General features: G+C 49.1%; 1 protein-coding gene across 1 annotated transcript; it reads right to left on the bottom strand.

The window, feature by feature from the left end:
* Positions 1-4,001: 4,001 nt before the first annotated feature.
* Positions 4,002-17,791, bottom strand: LOC144179762 (putative defense protein). The gene is made up of 2 exons (XM_077708200.1): positions 17,599-17,791; positions 4,002-4,216 (listed from the first exon to the last, which is right to left on the bottom strand). Exons 1-2 carry the CDS (start codon positions 17,789-17,791, stop codon positions 4,002-4,004), a joined length of 408 nt encoding a protein of 135 aa, XP_077564326.1.
* Between the last annotated feature and the right edge of the window lie 9,104 nt (positions 17,792-26,895).

The following is a 26,895-nucleotide window of genomic DNA, read 5'->3' on the forward strand; positions in this document are numbered from 1 at the left end:
CCAGTGTCAAGGCATCTTCCTCCTTGAAGCCTCTTCTTTTATTGGCTACCCGCTTGATCATATTGATTATTTGATCTGTCGATTGTTTGAGCTTATAGAGCGATGCCTCTGACTTTCCGTTATTTTGAAAGATGACTCCCAGGATGCGGGCTTGGTTGGTTGGGTCTATGTGGGTGCCGTCTAGGGTGAGACGTATGCTGTCTTTTTCGCCGTTCTTGCGTCTTGGTTTGATGATCAGAAGTTCTGATTTCTGCGGTGAGCAACTGAGGCCGCACGTTTTTGCGTATTCATGCACGGTCTCTGCCGCCCTCTGTAGGTTTTCCTGAATCCACCCCTCCGATCCTGCTTGTGACGTCCAGATTGTGATATCGTCTGCATAGAGGGCGTGATCTATTCCCTCTATTTTTTGGAACAGGCTCGGAAGTGGGAGAAGTGCCAGGTTAAAGAGGAGCGGCGAGAGTACCGACCCTTGTGGTGTTCCTCAGTCCCCCAGGGCTATCGGTGATGACTTTTCTTCGTCGCCTATCTTGATCGCTGCGGTGCGATTGCTCAGAAAGACTTGTATATATTTGAACGTTCTTTCTGCGCAGTCCGTCAGTCTTAGGTTACGGAGGATGCTTTGGTGTGGGACGTTGTCAAACGCCCCTTTTAGGTCCAGTGCCAAGATGGCTCGTAGTGCAGGATTTTCTGCCTTCTTGATGACCAGTTCATGTAACTGAAGCAGTACATCGTGGGTGCTCAGATGTATTCGGAAGCCGTACATGGTCGAGGGCATTTGTTCGGAGTTATCTAGATGCCTTAGGAGTCTCTTGTATATCATGCGCTCCACCCCCTTCCCTACGCATGACGTAAGGGAGATGGGCCGCAAGTTGTCCACTTGTGGCGGTTTCCCTGGCTTGGGAATGAAGCGGACGTCGGCGACCTTCCATTCTTGTGGTAGCTTTCCTTTTTTTCATGCCTCATTGGCTAGCATCAATAGTTTCATTCGGTCTTTGTCGTTGAGGTTTTTGGGCAGTTTGTTTAAGGAGCGTGAAGCGTGCTCGTCTCGTGCCGGCCCAGGACGACACCGGAAACACTGTCGCTCCAGGAGCACACCACCGGGCGTTCAGCAAGCCGAGCATGCGCAGTGGGGGTGTGGACGCCCAACGGGGAAGGGAGGGACATAGCCCCGACCATAAGATGCTTCGCATCTAAAAAATTAAAGCCGTTCTACTCAATGTGAAAGCTGTCGGAAGTGCAGAGCAGCGCCATAACGGGCTGTAGCGCCGTTCTCCGTTCACTGTTACCACAAAATGCAATTCCAATTTCCCGCCTTCGCAGTGCTCGCGCACCCCCTGCCTGAAACTGCGCCAGCGGGAGTTCTGCTCTTCGTGTTTTTCTCCCCGCACGTGCCGGCGTTGCACTGCCACATTTTGCGTTTACTATCTTAAAAAGCAACCCAACGGGCGGCCTTAACTAACTGAACGCGGGCGCGGCCGGTTAATTACGTATATTTTTCCTGAAATGTACCTGTAGTTTTCTTTGCGCTAAACAACGGGAAGATGTATGACAAGCGCCAGCGTTTCGCGAGTTTCTAGCGCTTATGACTATATAAATCGCTTGGCTTTCGAAGCCGCCGGGGTACGCCGCGAACAACAGCATTACCCCGGGACGCCGCCTTGGTGCTCTATATACTTGGGTCGAGCGAGCGATATATAGGACGACAAGAGAGAGAGAGAAACAACATCTTTATTGTCCGGCAAAAAGACGCGGCCTAAACGTCACGCTGGACGGCCACCCGGCGCTCGCTACCTACTCGCACCCAGCCTCCGAGGAGACAGTGCTGTCGGCCGCTGGCGCTCGAGGGCCTCCAGCGCTTGTTGGACGGCCTCGCGCTGTGCGTCGTAGTCCACACTCGCCACCGCACTCGCTAGGCGCGGCGGCAACGCGTCTGTAACATCGTCCTCCACTTTGCAGTTCCACAGCATGTGCGCCATGGTGGCTCGGTCCTCGCCACACACCGCACACACGTCACTCGCGTACACCTCTGGGCACACATGTTTCGCCACCACCGGTGTCCACACCGCTCGCGTCTGTAGCTGCCGCGGCGAGCGCCTAAACTGCTCTGCATTAAAAGCGATCCAGGCCTGCAGTCATGAGGAACTTCCAGCGGCAAGTTCGGAAATAAATGTGTTTCAACAGCCAGTCGTTCGTTCGTTCGCTCGCTCGCTCGATTAGGCCTTACCGCCGCAACTGAGCCACTCTGAGCCGCTCTTAACAACAGAGATGTTTAAAGGGGCCACGCAGACAAACTACAAGTTTGTTTTTGTGAGAATATTTCGTGTTTTGTAGTGCCCCCAGCGCTTGTCTGGAAGCAAACGATGCTTTATTCGCTTAGATATTACTCAATCTAAGTTAGAATTTTGATTCTACGGACAAATCGTCTGTTTTCACGGCGTCTGCAATGACATCACCAGAACAGGTCTTCAATGTAAACTTGTGCTCCTGTTTACCGTTAGTCAACCTAGATGGAATCCCCACACCGCGGCGGGCAGTTTTCTGCCTTTGCATTGTTTCTGACCTGGCTTAATTGTTTTGGTTCAGGGAGAAAATAATCATTTCGTGAAACATGGTGTTCGCTCGACAGATATAGTCATGTAAGACACCGTCGCTTACGCCAATCGGCCAGTGTCGCCTCAGACAACCCCAAAGCCCTGCATTGCTGTGCAGCTAAACCAAACATAGTGCGCGCAGTACCAACAGCAGTACGCATCAGTACTTCTATGTTTACTGTGCTTTCGTAACTTCCACTGTTTGTCCCACCATTCTTATTGTTTTAAAAAGAATGTACCCTGAATTTAAGCACAAATAGCTCGCTCTGCAAGCTTATAAGCTCAGCCTAACTTGCGTTTGCCTTGGCCGGCCTCCGCCAACCCCAGCGAAGGCTGGTATGACATCATACGTTCTATTGCAGGAAATGAGCTAGTGGGTCGCAAGGCCATTGTCTTATTTCTTAAATATGTAGCTTATTTGAACGAATTTTACTTTAAAAGTGGTGTCAGTATGATTCTAACGAGGCAATCTTTCGAATGAACCTAACTTGTGTTTTGTCTGCATGGCCCCTTTAAGCTTGAACTTAGTCCGGTGGCGTGGCGTCGTCCAGGCTTGCTCATGAACTTGCACCACGTGAGGAGCTAGCAAAAAGAAAACAAGAAAACAGTTTAATGGGGAGCACAGAGGCCGAGTTCGCGAAGCAGGTTGCCTCAGGTTCTAGTGCGTGATAACGCGGTCTACTTCGGGATAGATGTGAAAGGCTGCGGAAAAAACATTCCAGTCCTGCAGACATCGAGAACTTTCAGTGGTAATTTCAGAAATACATATCAGGTGCAACCACCGTGTTTCCGACGAATGGCGAGGGGCCACCAGATCTGCTGTTTCTCTATCCTCGCTCCACTTGTACAAGCTGCGCCATATTCTTTTAGTGATATCGTGCTTGGCGCAACGTCCGGTTATTCAGAAGGGTGAACCGTGACGAGTGCGTCGAGAAATAAGAGAAGTACGGAGAAATGGGGAAAGTGTTAATCTCCCTGGCGAAGACACCAGCTCCAAGAGCAGAAAACGTTGTACTTTGTTTCCTCAGCCGCCTTCCCCACTTCTTCAAGTCGCCGCACCAACCGAGGCTTCAGGCGCTGTCCGAGGAAGCGAAGGACATCACTTATAACAGGGTCTAACAAGCAGCCTTAGCCGCGGTATCATACGCCTGTTTATCCGCTACACGAGTAAGGCATAGTTGACGCTTCGCGGTACACCAGCAGTGAGACTATCGCGTCAATTAAGATGGATACCGTATTTATTCAATTATAATGCGGTCACTATTATAAGGCGAGGGTGCAGTTTGAAGAGTAAAAAACATCGTCATGTCTTCGAATATAAGGCGGCGTCCGTATGACTTTATGACTACGGATTTTGGATAAATAGAAAGCTCGCCTTATATTCGAATAAATACGGCATTACGGGATCACCTACCGGAAATGCACTTTCCCGTTCCGGGACGAGGGAGCCAGCCATGTTAGGCGCACATCGAACTTCTCGTCGGCGTTCGCGTGCGTCACAGCAGAGCAAAACTGCTTCGCGATGATGCCAACGCCTTCCACGAAACGGCCCACGCCCTCGCCTCCGGAGTCCAGCGCCCGCACCAGGAAACCCGTGAACATAGCCCCCCGGCTCTTGAGCACCACTGCAACGCGGCGATTCAACGAGGCCGAGCCCCCTTTAGTGTCCAAAGCACGCCGCTATTAATTAGCTTTGCAGTAGGCTTCGAGTGGCTTAGCGGGCTGCGAGGCGGAACGAAGCGCCCAAGCCGCTGCTTTTTATCTCATTAAGAGAGCTTGGCGAAAGCGTTTTAAAAGCCTATAGCGCTTAGCAGGGGATTGGGTGTGAAGCGTTATTTTTACCCGGGCTCCAATTTCGCAGCAGTGACAACGGCGCATGTTTCGCCGGAAAGGGGTTGTGACAATTTCTCCCGAATTTACACACACACGCGCACACGCGCACACGCACGCACACACACACACACACACACACACACACACACACACACACACACACACACACACACACACACACACACACACACACACACACACACACACACACACACACACACACACACACACGCACGCACGCACGCACGCGCACACACACACACACACACACACACGCACGCACACACACACACACACACACACATACACACACACACACACACACACACACGCACGCACGCACGCACGCACACACACACGCACACACACACACATTGAAAAAAGCAGTATTTTGAACGAAGAAAAAGTGTGTTTGGTTTTTATCGTGACTTAAGCAACAAAACTTTTTTTTCGCGGTTCACTACTAATTCAGGCCCTTGAAACGGTGCGCGAACCGGTTCGGCGCGGGATTTAGTGGAACCGTAACTGAACCGGAGCGAAATGAACGCACCCATCATTCATTCCGTTCCGGTTCAGTTACGGTTCCACTAAATCCCGCGCCGAACCGGTTCGCGCACCGGTTCAAGGGCCTGAATTAGTAGTGAACCGCGAAAAAAAAGTTTTGTTGCTTAAGTCACGATAAAAACCACATACAATTTTTTTCGTTCGCAATACTGCTTTTTACAAAACAAGTGGTGAAGTTTTGAAGTCACGTTTAATCAATTGGGCCAGATAATTAAAGAAAACCTACCGGCCACTTTTAGGGTCGAAGCATCTTAGGGGCTCGGGCTGTCGGCTTCTCATGGGGTCACAGTACTAAAACACCGGGAGACTCGTTTTCCAACGACTCGCGCTAGAACGCTTCGAGCTTCAAAGACACGAGACATTTACAGCAAAGCTGTATACCTCTACCCCCCAATGTTTTCACCTCCGTAAGCAAAAGCTCCAAGGCACCAAGGCCTAAGACGTCAAGCGCTCAGCATCGAAACCGCATTATACACTTCATCATAATTTCGAAGTAGCCTCATACATTGAAACCACATCACCAAAACCGCATCATACACTTATGCACTGTAGGTTTCACCCCTTCCCAGGTTTCACGTAGTTGAGATGGCCCGGTGTTTTTTTCGCCCAGCTTTTGTGTCGTGAACATGCCGCCAAAAGGCATGACTGTGGGATTTATTGATGTTTCTTCTTCTGTTTTATTGCACCATTTGAATGCTAACAAGGAATTAACACGCTGCTAACACTGTTTTCATTATTTGACTATTACTTCGCTGCTGACAATGTACAGCGGAAAATTCGGACGTTTCTCGACGTTTCTAATCTTTTGTGGTGAACACAACGTCCTTGAGGCCATAACAGAGTTGAGTGAGTTAATATAGGCAATTCTTTTCAAATAAGGCAAGGTGCGCTTTGTCTTCGTGGTTCATTTAGCGCCTCAGGCCAAGCGTATACGAGGAGACACAGCAGAGAAATATCGCCGACCACGGGCTGCGGCCCCTTCGGCATCGGGTCTGCTGCCGCGTCAACGCTGCCTGCATCCCGACACCAAAACAATCTACAAAAAAACTTCCCCGGAGACTTACACGCGCACACAAGAGGGCGTTCCATCCGCTTGTGAAGAGCAGACATTCCTGTGCAGGAGACTATAGTACAAAAGACTATAGTGGGAATCTGTGAGCTCGAACGTTTGGTGCACAACTCTGGGCACACCTTTCCGTTCCAAAGATTACAATCTCTCGAATTTCGAAATGACGCTCGAACTTTTGCATTGGCACGTGTCTCCTGTTTCAGACATTTTTGCAATTAGGTACTAAGTCGTTCGAGTTAGAAACCAGCGATGCCTGTACTCATTGTATACGGTACCAAGAAGCCTCGTGGAACTTTAGGAGTTTGAAGTACATGTGGTAAAACGTGATGATAACAGGTGCACTATATGTGTGCACGGGCTCGAGCCGACCCTAGAAGCCCGGCCGCGGCCCGGCCCGCGACCCAGGCTCGGGTCGACTAACTTTCACCCGGGCCCTGGTCGTGCTGGGCCTGGGCCCGAGTCGAAATATTAATGTTTCAATCGGGCCTTTCTGGGGGCTTGGGTTCGGTACGGTAAAGTGAAGCAATAATTAAGGTCTTTATAACAGCATGGATTCTGCACTTAGGCTACGCAGCCTAAGTTTAGGCCGCCTCGTAGTCGTACGTATCCATCATGCACACTTCCGCAAAAAGAAAATTAATTATTCCTGCCATTTATAGTTTATTTTTATTGTATTCTTTCCGCCGACCACTTGTAAATTAGTTCTTCACTGACAAAGAAATATTTTGTTGTAGTATTGATTGTATTTTCATTGCCGGGCCCGGGCGGTGTCCCGCTGTTGTGTGTCTTTGAAACTTCTCTCCGTGGCCCCCTTCGCCATCTTTTTATCTCTTTCTTGTTGCATGGGGTTCGCCTCGCTTGTATAAAGCCGATGGGCTAACCAATAAAAAAATCAAACCACCACGCCGGAACGCACGCCGATCAACGAACGCCCGCGCAGCTCCCCTGCCGTGGTTTGAACCGTGGCGACACCGACCGGAGCGGGCGGAAACTATAATGGCAAACTGTTCGCATGGCGACGCAGTGAAACATCCCCCTCGCGAGGGGCACGATCAAATGCAGAGCATTTCCGGGGGCGCACGACGTTAAGTAGTTTGCGTTACGTTAATGTTGTTTCACTTGTGGCAACTGCTGACGAGAGAGCGCTCGTCAGCAGTAATTTGAATGAGTCAAGGATATAAGGCGCGTTCGTAGCCTCCCAATCTGTGTCGGCTTTGTGGCGCAGTGGGTAGAGCACCATGTACATTGCGTTCCGCCCGCAGGGTCGAGGGATCGAAACCAGGCGCCGGATAGTATTTTTTTATATAGTGTAGGGGGAGGGGTGCGGACTACGACTACGGACGCCTACGGACGTCAACGCGGGTGACATCGTGAGTTACTGAAATGCTCTGCATTTAAAAGATATGGTCGCTATAGTGAGCGCAAGTGTGCGTCTCTTCCTCCCTGTGTCACATCCGTCGAGCTGTTTAGATTATAACGATTACGTTCCAACCTGCCAAAATTTCAGCACTTTTGAGGCGCACGAAGTAGGGGAATTTAGTGTATCAGCCTTGGCCGATGCTCAGTGCAGCAGTATCGCTGCCTGATTGCCCCTTCACAGTCCCAGAGTGGGAAGGGCAACGTCGGTGTTGCAACCTTCTTGCGTGACCAGACGACACATACCATTGCAGTATTGGTGCACAACGTTTTTCCGATGTTACGACCGCGAAGGCAACGTTTCGTTTTTTTTTTAATTTGAAAAGGAAAAGTGCGCGAGGGATTGCGAAGTTGATGATGCGTGGAAGGGAAAAGCCCCGAATGACATTGACCACACGTTATCAACGATGGATGTTTGAACTATTTAGTCGTGTACCGGTAAGCGTTATTTCTCGTTTTGGTTCAGTTCCGGTTCACGTGCAGAGGGCTTAAAAATAACGGTTCGGGTTCGGGTTCAGTTTGACACCCCGATATATATATTCTGACTCAAAAAATTCTTCATCTGTTTCTATGACCCACCACAACATCCCCTTTGCTTTCCGAGGTTTTCTTGACTGCCAACCCTTACTTTCTGTCATATTTCACCGAGCCCCTCATTTCCCATTTTCTGATTCACTATATATATATATATATATATATATATATATATATATATATATATATATATATATATGCTTTCCTGCATAGTTTAACTGGTGTTTGATATAATGTATGGCTACAGTAGCCGCTTGGTTTTTGGTGCAGTACCGTTTTAATCCCCCAGTTTCCTGGGATTTCGTATGCGTGTTTCCGGTGTGGCCTACAACCACGTCCTCTTATGCGATGATCCTACCTTGAATGGATACGTGTTATACGTTTTTCTCGGCTTTGTATTTCTTATTTTTTATCCCAGTAAAAAATGTATCTTTAGAATTTAGGATGGTAAGTTGGGCAAGTTGATTAACACGATCTTGTTGAAACAGCCCGGGGGACAAGAAGAGGGGTATACAACACGGGACAGGCGTTGAAATCACAACCGACGTTTAGTGAAAGCACGTGTAATATATATGCGCGCGTTAAATATCACGTTGTTAGCCAATACAAGGTACAAATGAATGAAACGTATAGCGACAGCATAACGACCTAAGTGAGGCTGTGGTCCCAGGGGCGCCAGCTTTCTTTCCTAACAAGAAATAAAAAAAAGCTTAACTTTGCTAATTCTAATATAATCTTAAAGAAACCTAAACTATTCCCCTATGCTTTCGCGTTCTGGACTGCTTATTTTGTTAATTTATTCCTTCAAAAAGCCCTTCTATCATAACGATATCGAAAAGTATAAGCATATATCGCTTGTGGGGCATTATCAACTGAGCAGCCTCCATATAGGGTCAGCGAGACACGGGCGTCAACGTGGCACGTCCTCCACAGTCATCCACAGACTGTGTCATCCCCAGGTCATCCACAGACGCAGGTCATCCACAGACACGGCGAGGGGAAGAGCGGTCCGTGCGCAATCTAAAATGTACAGAAACTAGCAGAGACCAAGAAAACAAAAATTTTTCGCCTAATACTCCGGGGACGAGATCGATTGGGACCGTCATAGAAGTCACAAACGGCGGTGACCCCCACAACGACGTCAGAAGGAGATTCGGCTGCGCATTCGACGAAACAAGTCAACGCCAGTCAGATAAGCCCGCGTGATGCGCGAACTTCGAGGAGAAGGTTTCCAACTTCCACACTCATTCTTCAAGAGCAAACGGTAAGGGGACAGGAGGCGATTAAGCTTAACAACTGCCGCCACCCTATGTCTTCTTGTGTCGACAGAATAAAGGGGCGATGTGTGTCTTCCCCTACTCGGGAACTTACGCCCCCACCTTCTTTTATGTACCTTGTGGGTTGGGGAGCGACAGTATGGGCGGGCTGGAGCGCCGTGCGGTTAGTTCCTTGCCTGGGACACGTGGAGACATGGCGGTCATTGCTTCCCAGCTTTCTGAGAGCTAAAAAGAGCAAAACTGGGAGCAACGAGGTCGGAGGCGGGAACGGGCAGCGCCCGCCACTTTCCCGGCGGGAGACAGCGATTTTCATTTGTGGCCGATTAACCGTTAGCTGTCTCCACGATGTCACCGGCAAATGGGGTCGACAACACGCATACACGTCTCTACAAAAGCCACCACAGGGAGAAGGGCCACAGAAAGAGGCGATTGCGCGCTTATTGATTCGTGCTGCTGCACGGCCCCGCGAGAGTGGGTGACGTCTGGCAATGCGTGGTCTCCGATCGAGCCCTAACGGCGCAGCGTACAGCTGCTGCCTCACCCGTCAACCGTACGGACACGCTTGTACAGCGACGTGAAACACACAACTAGCTGTACTGCATGCGAACAGTTACCACGTTGCCGCTGCGTTTATTGCAGCGCCAGTTTGCTGGAAGGTATGTGGTGGATGTGGAAAGTCCGAATCGTACCAGTGTTAGAGAGCCAGTTTAACTCTAGTTTAATTTCGCCCTAGATTTTTTCACGTGGTTCGCTGTAAATTTGTCCGTGGGTTACAGAAGAAATTAAATGTTGTGAACAGATTTTTCCTGGATGGCCTAGTTGTTTTACAAATGAATTACAGAAGTTTGCCAAGTTAACTGAAGGAAAAATTGCCTAGTTGTCTGGTATACCCCAGATATTCTTTCTAGGGCGCAGTCCTTTGGCGGCCGTCTCTGGGCTGAGCCGTGTTGTCGGCGTAACCCAGTGAACGGTGGCAAGACCGCGACGAGTGAAAGAAAAAGCGAATGATGCAAAGGAGGAGAGTGTCGCGAAATTGGGAGGCGAGGGCGGTTCGCCATGGCGGTGCGAGCCAGCGCTCTCCGCAAGTGTTCGGTGGGGGAGGGGAGGGGGCAGTATGCTGTGCCCGCACGAGGCGCTCGATGGCGCGACGCTTGGCGAAAACGTGAGGGGGGCGTGCGCGTGACTATGATGTCCGTTCGCTTCCTAAGACGCAGTTCGCGGTCCCTTCCTGAGACGCACTTCGCGCTGCCGACGCAGAGGCTCATCATCGCTGCCGTCGACAGAACCCACGAGTAAGTGCTGCCTCAGGGCGCTGCTGCTGCGCCCAAACATCGCGTTAGGGAGTATCGTAATCACTAGCCGATTTTTTTCACTTGGTTCGCTGTAAATTTGTCCACGGGTTATAGAAGGAATTAAACGTTGGGAACAGATTCTTCCTGGATGGCCCAGTTGTTTTACAAATGAATTACAGAAGTTTGTCAAGTTAACTGAAGGAAAAATTGCCTAGTTGTCAGGTGTGCCCCAGATTTTCTTTTTTAGATGTGGAAAACAGCCGGAACATTTTTTTTCCCGCGACATTTCAACACCCGCGCAAGGAGTCTCAGGATACAGCACATCGCATAAAATCGGGCGAAATACTAGGCTAGGCATGCAGCTCCTAGAAATTCGCGTGCTTTGAAAGTCAGCTTAGCAGAACGCTATCCACCAACGCAGTGCATCGCTTTTGCTTGTCATGCTAAGTAATAGCCCATTTCTTCCGTGTTATATCGGCTGTGCTTTTGGAAACGTCCGAAAAGAACCCGCAAGTTCGTTTCTTTTTCTTTTTTTCTTTTAAACTGCCCTCTTTTCAAGTTTAATTTATTCATCTCGAAGCTCCTGCTGTCGTCCGAGCAGAGGAAACCTTAACAGAGACTCGAAGGCCAGCTAAGCCATATTGGTTTGGAATGTTTATTTCCAGGGAATTTTGAATTAAATGTTGCCGGATTTATGCGGGAACGTGTATTTCCTTCCTTACTTCGATAAAGAATAAGCGAAAACAGGTAGTATTCCCTAAGCAATCTTTACCCAAAAACAGCGGTATACTACTGGAAGAATAAATTGAATATGACTGGAACGACGAGGGGCGGGACGTGGATGGTTTTCGTCCGAGCTGCGCCTATGCAAGCAATTTTTCGTTGTAGGGCAGCTCAGTGTAAATAAAGAAAAAAAATTTAAGATTTCTCAAAGCAGTTTGTTCATGTTTACTTTCTCGTGTATGGCAAGGGTGAACTTTTCGAAGAGGTATACAGCATCCCGCGGTACTCGGGACGTTATTCCGTTATAAAACTCCTCCTATTTTCCTTATGTTTGGTCTTTTTTCTGTCTGCTGTCTGCGATTACTTACAGCGAAAACCTTAAAGTCGAAGAGAGTGGAGACATGAACAAGCAGAGCGCACCAGCGGGATTTATTCCGCGGTGCGTTTTCTACCGGGTTGTTAATGAAAACGCGAATACACGTGCTGCCTTCGTTCTTGCTTTAGAGCATCTGCTTTTTCTCACCGTTGAACATGGGGCGCAAACAGACGCGGCCGCGCATGCGCGTTCATCTTGCCAAGCCTAATCCGACGTTCCAAGCAAGCCGGTAGCGGAGCGAGCGCCGTTTTATACCGAGAAAACGCTGGGTGATGAAAAATGACGGCCTCCATCTTTGCCGCGTAACGAAAAGGAATGTGCTTTAGAAGCCTCGCAGGTGACTACGCGCAGGGGTAAGAAAAAAAAGGCTGGCCGCGTACCTGCTTCCAGTGATGTTCCGTATCGCGGAGAATAATTTCCATTTCCAGATGCAGAAACGTCCTATTTTTAGCAGTTTTCCCCGCAGGTTTCTCAAGAAACCCCTGTACGTTTCCCTGCTTGCTCTTTTTTAGCTGACTGATAGTTCATGTGGATCTGCGGACGCTGAAGTTGTTTAAAATGTTGGCGCGAACCAAATTCCAGCAGCTTAATAATCTTACAATAACACGCATTTATCGTTTTGTGCGAAGCAGCACGCTTACCTAGCATGCTAATGCTCTATGTTGAAACTGCCCGTATAAAAAAAAGCAGAAACATGTTTTGGAGTAACAAATTTAAGGGAATTTATTCATGACATAAAATTATAACACACAAGGTAGCGTTTTGAATGAATGATGGGAGGTTCGGTTTATTGACTTTTTTTTTTAATTCCGTGGCTAAAATTTTTTGTGTCTATCGAAAATTCCCTTGATCTCTTTTGGACAAAATTGCAGCTAACCCCGAAAAAGATAAAATTTCCTGCACAGAACATGACTGTCCACGAGCTCTATTTTTATTGATTGATTTTTTTATAATAATTATTTATTTAATTATTTATTTTTTCATTTTTACTTATTCCTTTTCATTTATTTTTTTTATTTATTTATTGATAGGGTTAACGCGCCGACGCGACACAGGTGATGAGAGGCGTGGTAGTGGAGAGCTATAGATTAATTATGGAGGGCTATAGACTAAATCTCGAACACGCCGGAGTTTCTGCTTTTCGCCACCATTAGAAAGGCGGCCGGCGCCGCCGGGAATCGAACCCACGTCCTTGGGCTCAGCAGCCCAACGTCTTAGCCACTGAGCCACCACTGTGGTTCGTAGCGCGTATTACCGCAAATTCTAACCGCATGTTGGACTATCTAAAGCGAAATTACTTCATGGCACCAGCCGACTTAAAACTCCTTCTTTAGCTTGAACACTATAATACTAAATCACTCGCATATGCTCTAAAAGCCGTTGAAAACTGTGCTGCACGTTTCATCCTCTCCAACTATCCTCTAGCTTGAAAGAGGGCGCTTGAAATAAAGGGCTTGATATTTATACAACACTCCCGCCAACCGGAACACTCAGCCTCGGGTCCCTCCGGCTGCGTGACCACATCTGGGGACGGGCCTAGTTGAAGGGATTTCGTCTTCTCTTTCTGCGGCCGTGCCTGGCGGGGCGGTGCTGATACGTTTTCTTCTTTTTGTCTTTCGCTCGTTCCATTCTGGCGCCCGTCTTTCTTGCCTATTTTTTCAGAAACTAACTCACAATACGTATTTTAAACTACAATAGCACTGTGGGGCTTAGTTTTGTACATGGTTTTTTTTCCCCCTCGAATGAATCCAAGGCTACCTGTGCGACAAGGAATATTGACAGGTATGAACCATGCCAACAGTAATAGTAGTTGGGGAAGGTGTTGCCGATATTTACTCCGTCTTCGCATTCGCTATTATAAGAGCCACACATACGCCGCTAGTGGCTTCTCGCGGAACGAAAGGGCGCGGATGAAATTTGGTTCGAAAACATGAAAACCCCACGATGCTTGCCAAAAAATGCTACCCAATAAATTAGCCGCTTATCTGAGCGCCGCACTGCAAATGATGTCTTAAGACGTAATGTTCCAGCCACCCCTACCCTGCAGGTGACGCCCCTCTCTCTCTCACCCCTCCACAACATACTCCATCCCTTGTAACCCTACCACCCCATTCCTTTTCCCTTCCCCATCTTTTCCAGTGTTCGCTACGTTAACCATTCCATTTCGTAAATCCCTCTGCCCTCTTCTTCGTCACTCTCTCCTATTCGCCTCATTCTCTCCCCACCTGTACAACTCTCCCTCCTAGCCTCTGTCCCCTCACCCTTTACAGCTATCCCCCTTCCCCAGGCCACGCGATCCACCGGTCACTTACTAGTGACCCATGGGTACCATAGCACTACCATGTGGTACCTAGTAACCGTGGGACTGTTCAAACAAGGCCTTCAGAGCAGTGCTGGCATTCTTAAAAAGCAGCGGTTTGGTAGCTGGTTGTAGCTCGATCACGCTGTGGTGAACTAGTGAACATGTACAGGCATTCTGTACCTGTCACCCTCCATCTATGCTCTGTTTCCCCTTCCCCCGCCCTGACATAGAGTAGCAGGTCAGAGAATATACGAACAGTCCAACCTCTCTGTGTTTTCCTTCCATTCAATCAACTACTCTCTCTCTCTCTCTCTCTCTCTCTCTCTCTCTCTCTCTCTCTCTCTCTCTCTCTCTCTCTCTCTCTCTCTCTCTCTCTCTCTCTCTCTCTCTCTCTCTCTCTCTCTCTCTCTCTCTCTCTCTCTCTCGTGGGACTTGGGATAATGATCGGTGAAAATTACCGGGTAATTCGGGGGACGGACGGACAGACAGACAGACAGACAGACAGACACAGTAAATGAGGCAAAATAATGCAAATCAAACTGCCTTGACCGCGGCACCGCCGAAGTATGGCCGATTTATACCGGATTGGCCAAAAGGCAATAAATAAATTGGCCAAAAAGCAAGTGGAATTTTGACCTAACCGAGGCTGGAAATAAAATAAGAAGTAAAGAGACCGAGAGGCAGAGACAGACAGACAGACAGTCCAAAATTTGCCCGTTCACACAGACAAAGCAAGGCTATCTGCGTTGAATTTTGATCGATGCCTCGATTTCATTCCCTAGCATACAAAACTAAGCCGTTGCTGTATACCAAATACCAAGAGGTCGTTTGACTATTCACTCCCATGTCTGAGGACAACTTCAAGGGAACCGGCGATACAAGGAAGTACTATACGGACGTGATGTTGAGGTAATGTTCACTGGCCTGGGCAGCATTCACAGCCTATCGTCGCTTCCTTCTGGGAACTTAAACAGGGCAACGCGAGGCCGATCCGGTTACGATTTGGTCACTATGGATCAAAAAGCCATGAGAAACCTAAACGAGTATCGGAACGGCACTCCACACACAAAAAAAAAATGTGATCGTAGTGTTGTTCCAAGGCCCTTTTACAGAGGAGAAGGCGAGCCCACCGGGTACATCGTATGAAAGAGCCAAGTGGCAAGCGTTCTCGCCAAAACGAAATCCTGAACGCGCGAAATAACCGTTTGAGATGAGGGCTCAGAGCGAGACAACAACTGAAGTCCAACGGAGCATTCCATGCGTGTCTCTATTGCCCGGCAAAGGCGGGTCGCCGCTCGAACAGCTCTCCAAGTGGAGCCTGCCATTCCCAAAGGAATACGACCGCCCGAGGCCATGGCGGAAAAGGGGCGTTTCGTGCAAGTAGCACATATATGCAGCTAGGCACGCGCGACCTGCAGAGGACGCACCGTGGCATTGTTTCCCCGTTGTTTACCGAAGAATCCTTTTTAAAGACGATAGTCTTTCTTGGGCTACTTAAACCCAGAAATTTTGGTCTGTCCGTATGTCGGTCTGTCTGTCTCTCTGCCCGTCTGTCTGTAACTCGATTCAGCCACCCGGCCAAAGTAAAATGCTTACTGCGCAAAAGTCTTATATACTCACAGCCAAATTTAAACGTCTAAGCCCGGTTTATATGTTCATACTTGTCAACTTTGTTGAACAAGGACAAGACAATACGCAAACATAAGACAGGAAATTGGTACGCAAGGGATGTTTACAGTGCTCCTTTATTAGAAAATTCCTGGGTGCTCGGTTTTTCGATAGCAAATGATATTCTACATCTACTGCAGAAAACCGCCGCCTACTGGCGGCATACGAAAAATCACGCAGCAACCGCAACGAAAGGTTCCACTAGCTAGGTTCCACGTTCTGCTTGGAACGCACGTGGAGCACGGCCACGAGGTTCTATAAACCTTGTAGTCGGCCGCCTCCATTTACGTGTGTCTCCGCCGTACTGCAGCGCTGGCATCGATGAGCCCGGCCTGTATCAGCGGAACGCGGTAAATTCAAATCGCCTTGCGCAAATCTTTAGTGTATTTACCTTGGGATGAGCGCGACGGTATACCAGGAACAGCATGAGAGGTGAGCGGGAAAGCAAAGGGGGGCATTTCCTTGGCAAATGTCTACAAAGACTACCGTCTTTTGACGACATTTTCAACGAAAGGAGCAGATACGCGGCCAATTTTTGTTTTTAGACCTACACACGTGCCGTGAAGTGAATGAACGTTTGAAACGCTCTGCGTAAGCAATCCGCCAACGTCGCCGAATCATTGAGAATGAAGAACCGGGACAGAAACGTTCCGCTGTGCAGTGACAGAAATGGCACCTTCTGCGTTCACTAAAGTAGGACCTGAGAAACGAATCACTGAGCATTCTTATTTGCAAATCAGTTAATAGATCCTCACGTGAGTAGAAAGTTAAAGAGAACATTGAACAGACCCTCATTCGCGGGCCCATTGCTGACCTACCCCGAGGCGTGCAAGGTTCGAGGCGACCCTCAACTTAATCCCTCACGCTGGAAGCTTTCCGGTCCCTGCCAAATAAATATCTCAACTTCGAATCAATCACAAGTTATATTTGTTAGTACGCGATAGAACCCTGTGAACGACTTTTTTGTTAACGATGCAGCCTTTGCAGTACGTTGTCGAGAGGGAGAGAGAACTATATTGTTTAGACAGCCCTAGTCCGGGCCATCATGCCACAGTCTCTTCATTAGGAGATGGCCAGTCCTTAGTTCTTCCAGAGTCCTTCACTAAGTCGAAGACAGTGGGCCGACAGGAGTGCTTGCGTCAACTTGACGTCTCCGTACTGACCCTGGTGGTCGAGTAATACGACTTAACTTTACTCGTGTGATTTAATGACGATGGCAAGATACGGTGCATAAAGGCATTTCTTTGCAGATATCACTATTACTGTGATTGCAGATATTGCTTTGAGTTCTGCGCCCGCTGAGAGCACCCCAGATCGCAGGCGACTGTTGCGCAAGCAGGGTGAAAGGGCAAAAGCGGTTGGAGTTGGAAGCTCGGCGCCCTCTCTAAATGCCCGAGCATTTGCCGTTTTATTTCTGAAACACGTGCTATAACGCGTCGCAGCCAATGGAGTTCATGTGCCGGTTTCTGGGATGTCGCCGTTTACGCTCAATGAGCGACTTCGCATTAAAATAGCATTGTGCGCTACAAATAAAGCATAGTGCAACCGCAGTTGGACTTTTTTATATTGCTTTCAATACTGGGGCAGTTCTGCCCTTAATCATCGTTAAGCAGCACTGGTACACAACGAATTCAATGAATATGGCCTTCTACGAGCTTGAGGTTGCGTGACAGCCTTGCACGCTTTTAACGTCCTTGAACAACAAACTATACTGATACCGTTTTACTTCCACGCCTTTTAACGCCAAAAGCGAGGAGGTCTTACCATAACACGGAATAAGTTCCTATTGTATCATGATGAAACAGTTTAGCCCCTTAATCTCTCGCTGTTTTAATGTCCAACTTCCTCCTTGCCTTGGTCAGTAACGCTACCTGCATTGCTTTGGCCGGAAAACTGTTTCGAGAGAAATGTAATAGGGCTGTTTCTTCCAGCTTCGCCAACATAAAATCTTACCTTCCATGCTGTCATCCGGGGCGTAAGAGAACCTTTCTTGCTCCAGGTCATAAGGGCAATCCTCGGCGCGCCCTTGGCTTGCGAACGGGTGCTGAGGAACCATCGAGTCGCAGGCCGAATCGGGTGCTCCCCAGGGGTACGCCAGGCATCTAGTAATGGACTGCAGAGCGAGTAGCCACGTGACCAGAGCCATCTAATGACCACGCTGGTTGACTCACAACAGCGTCGCCATCGAACGATCAACGTGCCAACGCCTCTGCATGCCGCACGTGTCACGAGCGAGCATCACAAGGTGTTCTCTTTAAAACGTGGCTTCGTCAATGCCACGCGGCATTCACCATATACGGACTATGCCAGCACGTTAGCCGAAATTAAGGCTCCTGCATGTTCGGCGGCATCCTGTTCTACGGGTGAACATGAAGGCACACTATGCCTATGGGAGACTATTCGAAACGACTTCTGGCACAACATGCCTATCGGCGCACCAGCTGTTGTCAATATTGGGGCACCCACGGTGTTAAACTTGTACTTTCAGTCGAAGTTGGTTGGAAACAGCGGCCACTCTAGTAGGCCGAATTTTCAATGAACGGGGGGTCACTTCGGATGATACCACGAAGAGTGCAATTTAGAATCAGTTATTACACAAATAAGTTTAGTTACGTAAGGTTGTTGAAGAGAGAGAGAATGTAGTTTAAGGATACTGACGAGGTTTGTCCAGCAAAGGGCCTGACATGCTACATCAGGTGAAAAATGAAACGAGTGAAAAAAAGAAAAAAAAAGAAAAGTAAAACAAGAAGGAAAGAAAAAAGAAGGAAAAGTAAGAAAAAGAAAGGTGAGAATTGGAGTCTGAACCCAGTTCAGTAGTTCGGTATAAAAAGAAATGTTAAAGTATACTCGAGGAAATGTTTGCATGAAGTTGAACACAGTTCTGAGACCACGGAGTAACCACACGCGAACACGGCACGTATAGCGTTAACATAGCATCAATGCCGAACACCGCCCCCCCCCCCGCTAAATGTTCACTTTGGCACCCCACAGAAATTAAGAGTTGAAAGAGGAGGAACGTGGTCTATATCACATGCATCATCGATTTTCATCACTGTTAAACAGCGTTGATAAGTCCTCAACTGCGGAGGAAGCTGAGAAACGCTTTAATCGCACGTGAGGCCATTTTAGCACATGACCAGGGACCAAGCACATCAGGCAATGTAAGACGCGATGTGGGTAGTTCGCCCAAAGTCACTGTCAAAGAGAGCCTGGGTGTATCATATCGCTGACACACACAGATGACATGGTGGATATCTTCTGGACAGTCGCAGTCTTTGCGAAGGCGAGAGCTGGCCTGGTGAAGCTTAAAACGACCACCCGAGGTTGTTGAAGGAAAACGCGGGCATAGGGAATTCAGAGATGAGAGGAACCATGCAGTGGGCTCCAGCGGCTATGGCGTCTGACTTAATTGGCCCTCCCTAGCAGGTCGAGTTGATCCAGTAGGGAAATAATGCTTAGGGCTGCTTCCCATGATTCAGCGCGGGGTTTCACTGCCCTCCAGCCGACGGGGTCGAGTCGAACCGCCTCAGGTGCCGCGAACAATTGCAATCTGATTTGAGTTTATCATTGAGGACGACGGTCAATGAAAGTGAGATCGATGCAAACAGCAAAGCATGCTTTCCAACAGCGAAATGTTGTGGCGGGAGCTGAAGCGCGCTTTCTTATCTGCACATCCTAATAGCAGAAATTTACAATTGCGGAAGCTATGCTTACGCGGTTTACTGTGGTGCCACCACTTCCTTAACAACGCGGCGGTCCATGATTTTGCCCTCTTTTGTGGGAGAGAAACAAAATGAGCTTTACTGCTAGTAAAGGGAAAGATTAGTGTGTAATTAGGTGTTTTCTGGGGCAGGCTCTACGTGGGACTCTGCGCGTGACCAGGCGTTGCCTAGCAACGCACGCTCGTTTTCTTTGTTTTATTTCTGGAGCGCGCGCTATGTAACGCGCCACAGCCCATGGATATTTAAGCCTCGCGGGTCGCGGACGGCGGCTTTTTCGCCTAATGAGCCAGGTAATGCTTTCGCATTAAAAAATTTACCTAATGTAGAAAAATGAATTGATAAGTTAGTCCAACTAACGCTACATGTCAGACCACCGAATGGAGCCTGTTATTTTATTTAATACTAAATATGTTGAAGGAATGACACACAAAGAGCCGTAAATTCGGCATGAATATTTTATCTCGTCAACGGCAATGCGAAAAGCCAGAACCCCACCTGGCCTCTTTCTGTCGATAAGTTGTCGCCTCTGCGTCTGTGAGAACCGCCCGTGGACAAAACGATTATGCCTGTGGTGAGTGTTTTGTTTCTAATCCCAGGCATTTTTGGAGCATATTGTCAGCTCTACAAAGTAAGCGTCTCTCTGAACGGGATCTCAACAAAGGTGGCTTTCAAATGCTGCATCGAACGTGTCTCGATCGGAAGTACGTCACGGCATACTTTTTGTTGTTGTTGTTCTTCTTCACCTCTCTTTGTGTTTCTCTCTCCTTTGGAAGCTCAAACAAAACTGAGTGCGAAATAATGGACGGGACGAGCTCTTGCGCTTCATATTCAGGCCGGAAAGCTTTAAGACGCGAAGGCCGCTCTTCTCGTCTTTAGTTGATTTTCGAAGGTAATGTGGGCGTAATTTAAAAACAAGTGGCAGCATTTGAAAAAAGCGCTGTGAAGCTTGCTTCTGGGCTCAGGACCACATTTGTAATGCAAATAGCCTGGCGGGGAACGTACGAGCAGATAAGGAGAGACGCTTTTAAGTAGCAAGCTGGCGCGGAGGATAAGCCCTTCTATACTGCAACCACGAGTCTCGCCGAGAGAAAGTGCAGCGACAGCAAGTCGTCGGCTGGTGACATACGCCGGTTGTGCGTTCTCATGGGAGCGTATTATGAGCTCATCACGTATATTTTTTAACTTAACCTGACCTTTTTAAAGCGGAGTTTACGCGGCTACGGTTTCATGTATCTTCTATGTCTGCGAATAAAAGGTCACTCGTCATTGAAGCGCGAGGCGTTCTGTATCGCGTGGCGTTGCGTACTTGTTCTATTAGGAAGCGGTGACAATCAGTCCCACGCGGTTTAGAACACTAATTTAGACGTCGCGTTTATGCGTCTTGTCACTTTGATATCCAATTCGAGTAGATTAATTTTAAATAGGCCCCATTTTCAAATAAGTAGTGTTACAGGTATACGTAGCAAAGGTTTCTCAAAGGTTTGCAGCTGTGCGACCATCGTCGGCCATGTTAACGCTCGCATCGCCTTCACTTTGACGGTGTTCCAAGCGCTTGCGTGTTTAGTTTCCTCCAGCTCCTCGGGGCGGCGGTCCCGTCGCCAAGGCAAGTTACCGCGCTCCATTTTAAATTTAACTTATCTTCTGTAGTGGTAATGGGGACGCACGCAGCGCATAGTTAAGCTATGCTGGTCATACATCTTCACAGAGCTGAATGACTCACGAATTCTTTCTATTTTCTCACACAACTTGATATGATTCCCCCCAGCCTCTGCAGTAACAACTGGAAATGTATGTGGGACGCCCAACTCTCTCTGTCATATAGTGTTGGAGTGCAGGGGTATCAAGGAACTCTCAAAAGTTCCGGGGCCATCAACGGGGCAGCCTACTGTGCAGCGAAGTCCTAAAGTGCCAGCGCGGCCTGGTGATCAGGGTCAGGCGAACAGCTGAAGGCCATGGCATCCTGGACTGTAGGGACGCCACCTACCTTAGGTAATCAACGCTATAGCACTGTAGATCATTCGTTGCTCCATTTTTCCCTTGTTGGGCACAATGAACGTTTACTTCCCTCTCTCTAGCTTAGTTTTCTTCTTTCCCTCTTTCTTGTCTAAAGCGACCGACCTTTTCCTGCACCTAACATCTTTCTTTTCATATAGAAAAAATTTCACCATGTTCCCGTAGGGGAACCCTGAGTAGTATGCGAAGCAGCCATGGGGTCTACTAGAGTTCCCATTAGTTTTCAGTTCTATCGCGGCGCTGCGGGAGAAGAATGAGGGGAGCGGAACGCGCGCGCGTGTCATTCATACCGCGGAGCTACAATGGCGCCCCCGGAGTATGCAACGGCTACCGTCGCGTCTCTAACCCTAAGCTGCTTCGCATTATCGCGCGCGGAGCCGCAGGTGTTGCCATTCGTTGCGCAATCCCGGAGAGGAGAGGAGGAATGCCTCGCATACTACTCGGGGTTCCCCTACGGGAAAATGTCGACGGTGGTTGAACGCGAAGATATCTCGATGGATTCTTTGGTTGGCCAATCCCTAGGGGCATCCTGCCACAATCATCATCAGCGGTGCCTGGCCAGGCATGCGCAGTGGGGTTGTGGTACTCAGGGTTCCCCTACGGGAAGATGACGACGGTGGTTGAACGCGAAGCTATCTCGTGATGGATTCTTTGGTTGGCCAATCCCTAGAGGCATCCTGCCACAATCATCATCAGCTGTGCCTGGCCAGGCATGCGCAGTGGGGTGCGGACGGCGGACAACGACAATGAAGAGGGAGGGATGGATTCTTTTCGGTTGGCCAATCACTAGGGGCATCCTGTCACAATCATCATCAGCGGTGCCTGGCCAGGCATGCGCAGTGGGGATGCGGATGGCGGACAACGACGAGAAAGGGAGGGACACAGCCCCGAGCATGAGATGCTTCGCATCTAAAAAAGTGAAGGAAGCTCACACTAGAGCGTAAGACGAAGGTAGCGAAGGTGTACGCAACCGTAGCGCTTTTCCTCTTTTTCGCCTCCCGACGTTGTTTAAGCCTCGCCCCTGTACGAGGGACCACAGCTGGATGTTCGCCTTCCTCTATCCCACACGGTTCTGCACCGCACGTGACCTCGTGGCCTTCCTTCGCTGCGCGCGCTTATCGCTGCGGCGGCGGCCTCCTCGCCTTCCTCCACCACGTCCCGCGCACGGGTCCCGCGCACGTCTCCTTTCCCTCCTCACCTATCTCTCCCCTGCCGCTTATCTCTCCCCGTTATCGGGCCGCTGCTCAGTGCCGGGCGCTTGCGGAAGGGGGTGTGGTTTGACCTACAGCGTTCAAGGGCAAAACTAATCACCCCGCGACGACTGCCCAAGGTAGCGTAGTGTAGGTTGCGCTACAAAGACGCGCGTGTGTGCTTAGTAACTGCGGACGTACGCTATATATATACAACGAGGGTGCTCTTAATACAAGATTAGTTGAAATTGTTTGGAGATAAGCTTTCGGAAATTCGACATGATTTAAGCATGCCGCATTAAGTGGTAATAGGGGGCCAACTTTCTTTCCTTGCCGTCTCTGCATCTTTGAGCGACGGGCCTGGGGTTGTCTGCCAGTGAAAGCTCTGCCCACTTTACGTGGTCTCCCCATGTGCCTACATTGTGATCAATCAGCCCGAAAACAAAAGCTTACCATCGTGCGAGGAACGGCGACGTCATCGGCAATTTAGCCGCTATATCGTTTCGAGCTTATTTAGGCACAGCGGAGGACACAGAAGAGAGCGCTGCGTCCGTGTCTCTCTTTCGTGTCCTGTGTTAAGCGAACTGCGCCTAAAACACCTCTCCAAACTTCAGCCCTCTTCACTGGTACCAGGACGTCACGCAGGCGGCTGCCCGCCCGCTGTTGGGGCGACCGTCCCGCTTTCTCGAGCACGTCCTCAAGGTACTTTTAACCTGAGGCACGGAGGTACTGGCAGTATGCGGTGGGCTCACAATCCCTTGATCTTCTTTACGCAGCTACTCGGCTTGCGAACATCAGAAATTCGGGACGGGTTCTTGGACGCCCATCTGCGCATGAAAACCATCCAGCCCGCACGTGCCTTGCCTGGCGCAATCGTCGACGTTGGATTGTCTATCTCCCGGATCGGCCAGATCATGGTTTGCAGCCAAATATATCAACGTACAGGCGGCGCCAACGTGCAACTGGGCTTCGTATAAGAAGCCTTCGTTCCTCACGCTCAGTGGGCACGGCGGCACTGGCAGCATGTGGTGGGCTCACAATCCCTTGATTTTCTTTACGCAGGTGAGACTACAAAACGATAAGTGTATCCATTCTGGTGACCCTTGCTTACTGGTGCTGCCGTGCCCACGGTTGTGCCTTACGATGTGTGCCATTACTTCCCTCTTGAAGAAATGGTTAGTACTACTCGGAGGAGACATCGAAACAAACCCTGGGCCCGAACTCGCTCAAATAAAAAAACAAAAGAAATTGCCTGCGACATTAAGGAGATAAAGGTAATGCGATTGGTAAACATAGAAAGCAAAATGGATGCCCTAACACGACTAGAACAAAAGGTTGAGTCTTGTCAGAAAGAAGTGACGTCCATGAGAGCTCATATCCAGGTTCTAGAGAACAGAATTGATGAAGTAGAAAGCCACATAAGGAGATCGAATTTAATCGTTTACGGAATACCTGAGGTTGAAAAAGAGACCGGCGAAATGCTGGAGCGTGCTGTGATCAATGAAATCATTGAAAATACTTTGGAACTAAAGCCAGTCGCAATTAAACGCATCCATCGTTTGGGCGGCCGGACTCCAACAAGACAAGGCCTGTAACTTTCAAACTTCTTGACACGCGGGACAAGAGCAGCATACTAAAGGACGGCTATAAACTGAAAGGTACGAATTTCTCGATTGGGGAAGATTTTTCCAAGAAAATTCGAGAAGTACTTAAGAAACTGTGGGATAGGGCCAAACCAAATAGCGAAAAAAAGGATCAAGTTGCATTAGCATTCACCAAATTGTACACAAACGACAAAGCCTGTCTAGGACAGCGAGAAGAATGAGAGAGTACATACGAGACACCACAAATCAAATGCTTTCACCCCATATTTTGCTGCTACTGACACATTCAAATATTCTTTTTTTTCCGCGTACGATACTAGAATGGAATGACTTACACACTGTATAATTGCCTTGTTGTTTGTATTGTTTGTATTTTTCCTCGTCTTTTATCTTTTTTTTGCCCCACTGCTTGGACCTAATGATGGCCTGTAGCATGTATTCAATAAATAAATAAATAATATTTGTGCCGGTATTCTTAAACTGAACCTTATGCTTTTAGGGGCGAAGCATCTTAGAGGCTGGGGCTGTTGGCGCCACCTGTCGTCAAACAAACTTCCAACGCGGCGGAGGCGGCGGTGGGGTGATGGGAGAGGGGGGCAGAGGGTTTCACTCACGGAGCACACTAGAGATGGCGCGGCGAATTTACTCCGCGTTCCCCGCGCGGAAGTCCCTGCTCGCCGGCGGTGGCGTCGGTGGTACGGCTTTGTCGTCTGCTTTAGCGAGGGTTGTTTTGGGCCTGTTTTTGGTGCAGCTTCGCGTCCATTGCGCGGTGCCTTCGCACGGCTTGATTAACTTGTTCGACAGCACCTCCAGGGTAGCCCGCACCCAACGGAATTAAGTGGCCCTACGGCAAACATACGTTAAGGAATGTTTTTCAGGGCGGGAAAACAAAATGTACAAACCACATACAGACATCTGGCCGCTAGGTAAACGCTACCTCTTGCGCACTGCTTACCACGAATGGGACTCCGCTTTCTTAATTGGGAAATACCAATTCGGTTGTGTTTTAAGACGTATTACAAAAAGCGAAAGAAGCAACTGGTTCTGATAAATAGCGATTATAAAAGCTCCCTCAGCTTTCTCGCAGTTCTCAAACTTACTAAACGAACTAGTTTAAATCGGTATAAATGGGAATCGCTAAGCTCACATGCCGAACTGTTTCGGGGTCCGCGCTTGTGTCGCGCGGTGGTGTGTCCCCGAGCGAGTACATCAGAATGGCTAAGTTCCGCTGTCTCGCCCTTCGAAAGTCGCTTCTGTCCGTTTTCTTCCTACTGACTCACGGCCGACCTACAGCGGCGGCGGCGTCCGCCGCTCTAGCCCGGCCGTGGCCGACGCTGCTGCTGCGTTCCGGATCCGGACGCCGCCCTCGCGAATTCCAGGTAACGGCTGGCACAATCTCTGGTTTCACTCCTTGTAGAGCCACGTGTGTGAATTCAAGTGACGTCGCATGAGCAATTGTTGTGGTTGTCGTTTAAGGCTTTGCTTTCCAACCACCTCCCCAGCGTGGATTGGAGCCATTTTTTTTGCCCCCCCCCTCCCCCCCCCCCGCCGTTTAGTAGTATAGGCACAAGTTCACCTTAATAAACTCCTTTTGCTTTGTTTAACACGAAAGTGTTTCATGTCGGGGTCCACCAAGATCTAACTGACGTCATATCCGTCACTGAAACGACATCGCCAGAAAAACTTCGATTGACGCGGCGGCGCCGAGATTCGAGCAACAAACCCTTTCGCCGCAACGGGAGGTACGAAACGCGCTCCCGACTGCGCTATGAACAGATGGGTGAATAGGACGACAAACGCGCCTTATAGCCTTCCTTTCAGATGGCGCTGCCACACCGGTGTCAGCATGACGAACGCTTACATCCTTCCCTTCAGTGTGTGTTGCAGTACCTTCTTGTCCGAAAAATCATTTTTTGTAATGACAGAAGACGGCCCAACATCGCAGCACATCATCAAACGTGGTGTTCCTCAAGGTGGGGTGCTAAGCCCAACCCTCTTCAACCTAGCGATAATCGGGCTTGTCCACGCTCTATCGAAGACTGTCCGTATATCCATTTACGCCGATGACATCTGCCTCTGGGCTTCGGCTGTTAATCGACCTCAGCTGCGAGCACGGCTTCAAAAAGCGGCCAATGTGACGAGGGCATACCTCCGAAAGCAAGGACTCAGTATTTCTAGTGAAAAGTGCGCGGTCGTTGCGTTTACCCGCAAAACCATGTCCCGATATCCCATAACCATCAATGGAAAGTCGATACCTTACTCCAGAAATCACAAATTTCTTGGCGTGATCATCGACAGGGACCTGTCATGGAGCGCACATGTGTCCTTCTTAAAGGAGCCATGAAGAGAAAACACAAGTTTGGTTCATTCGAAAGATTGCCTCGTTAGAACCATAACGACACCACTTATAACGCAAACTTCGCTCAAATAAGCTACATAATTAGGAAAAAAGGAAATGACCATGCGACCCACCAGCTCATTTTCCGCAACAGAACCTATGATGTCACTTGGGAATGCTCTGCGATTGGCGGAGGCCGGCAAAAGCAAACGCATGTTAGGCAGGGCTTACAGTTTGCATAGCGAGCTAAATGCCCGTGAAACATACTGCACATTCTTTTTATGACAAAGAACGGTGGAGTAAACGGTTGAAGTTCCGAACGAACACGCAAGCGTGTGCGCCAATGCGTACGAAACTACCGCCTGGCCGAGCTCGACATCTCG

This window comes from Haemaphysalis longicornis, unplaced genomic scaffold (genome assembly GCF_048455015.1).
Source record: "Haemaphysalis longicornis isolate Haplotype H1 unplaced genomic scaffold, Haemaphysalis longicornis Haplotype H1 scaffold_4, whole genome shotgun sequence".
Classification (NCBI taxonomy): domain Eukaryota; kingdom Metazoa; phylum Arthropoda; class Arachnida; order Ixodida; family Ixodidae; genus Haemaphysalis; species Haemaphysalis longicornis.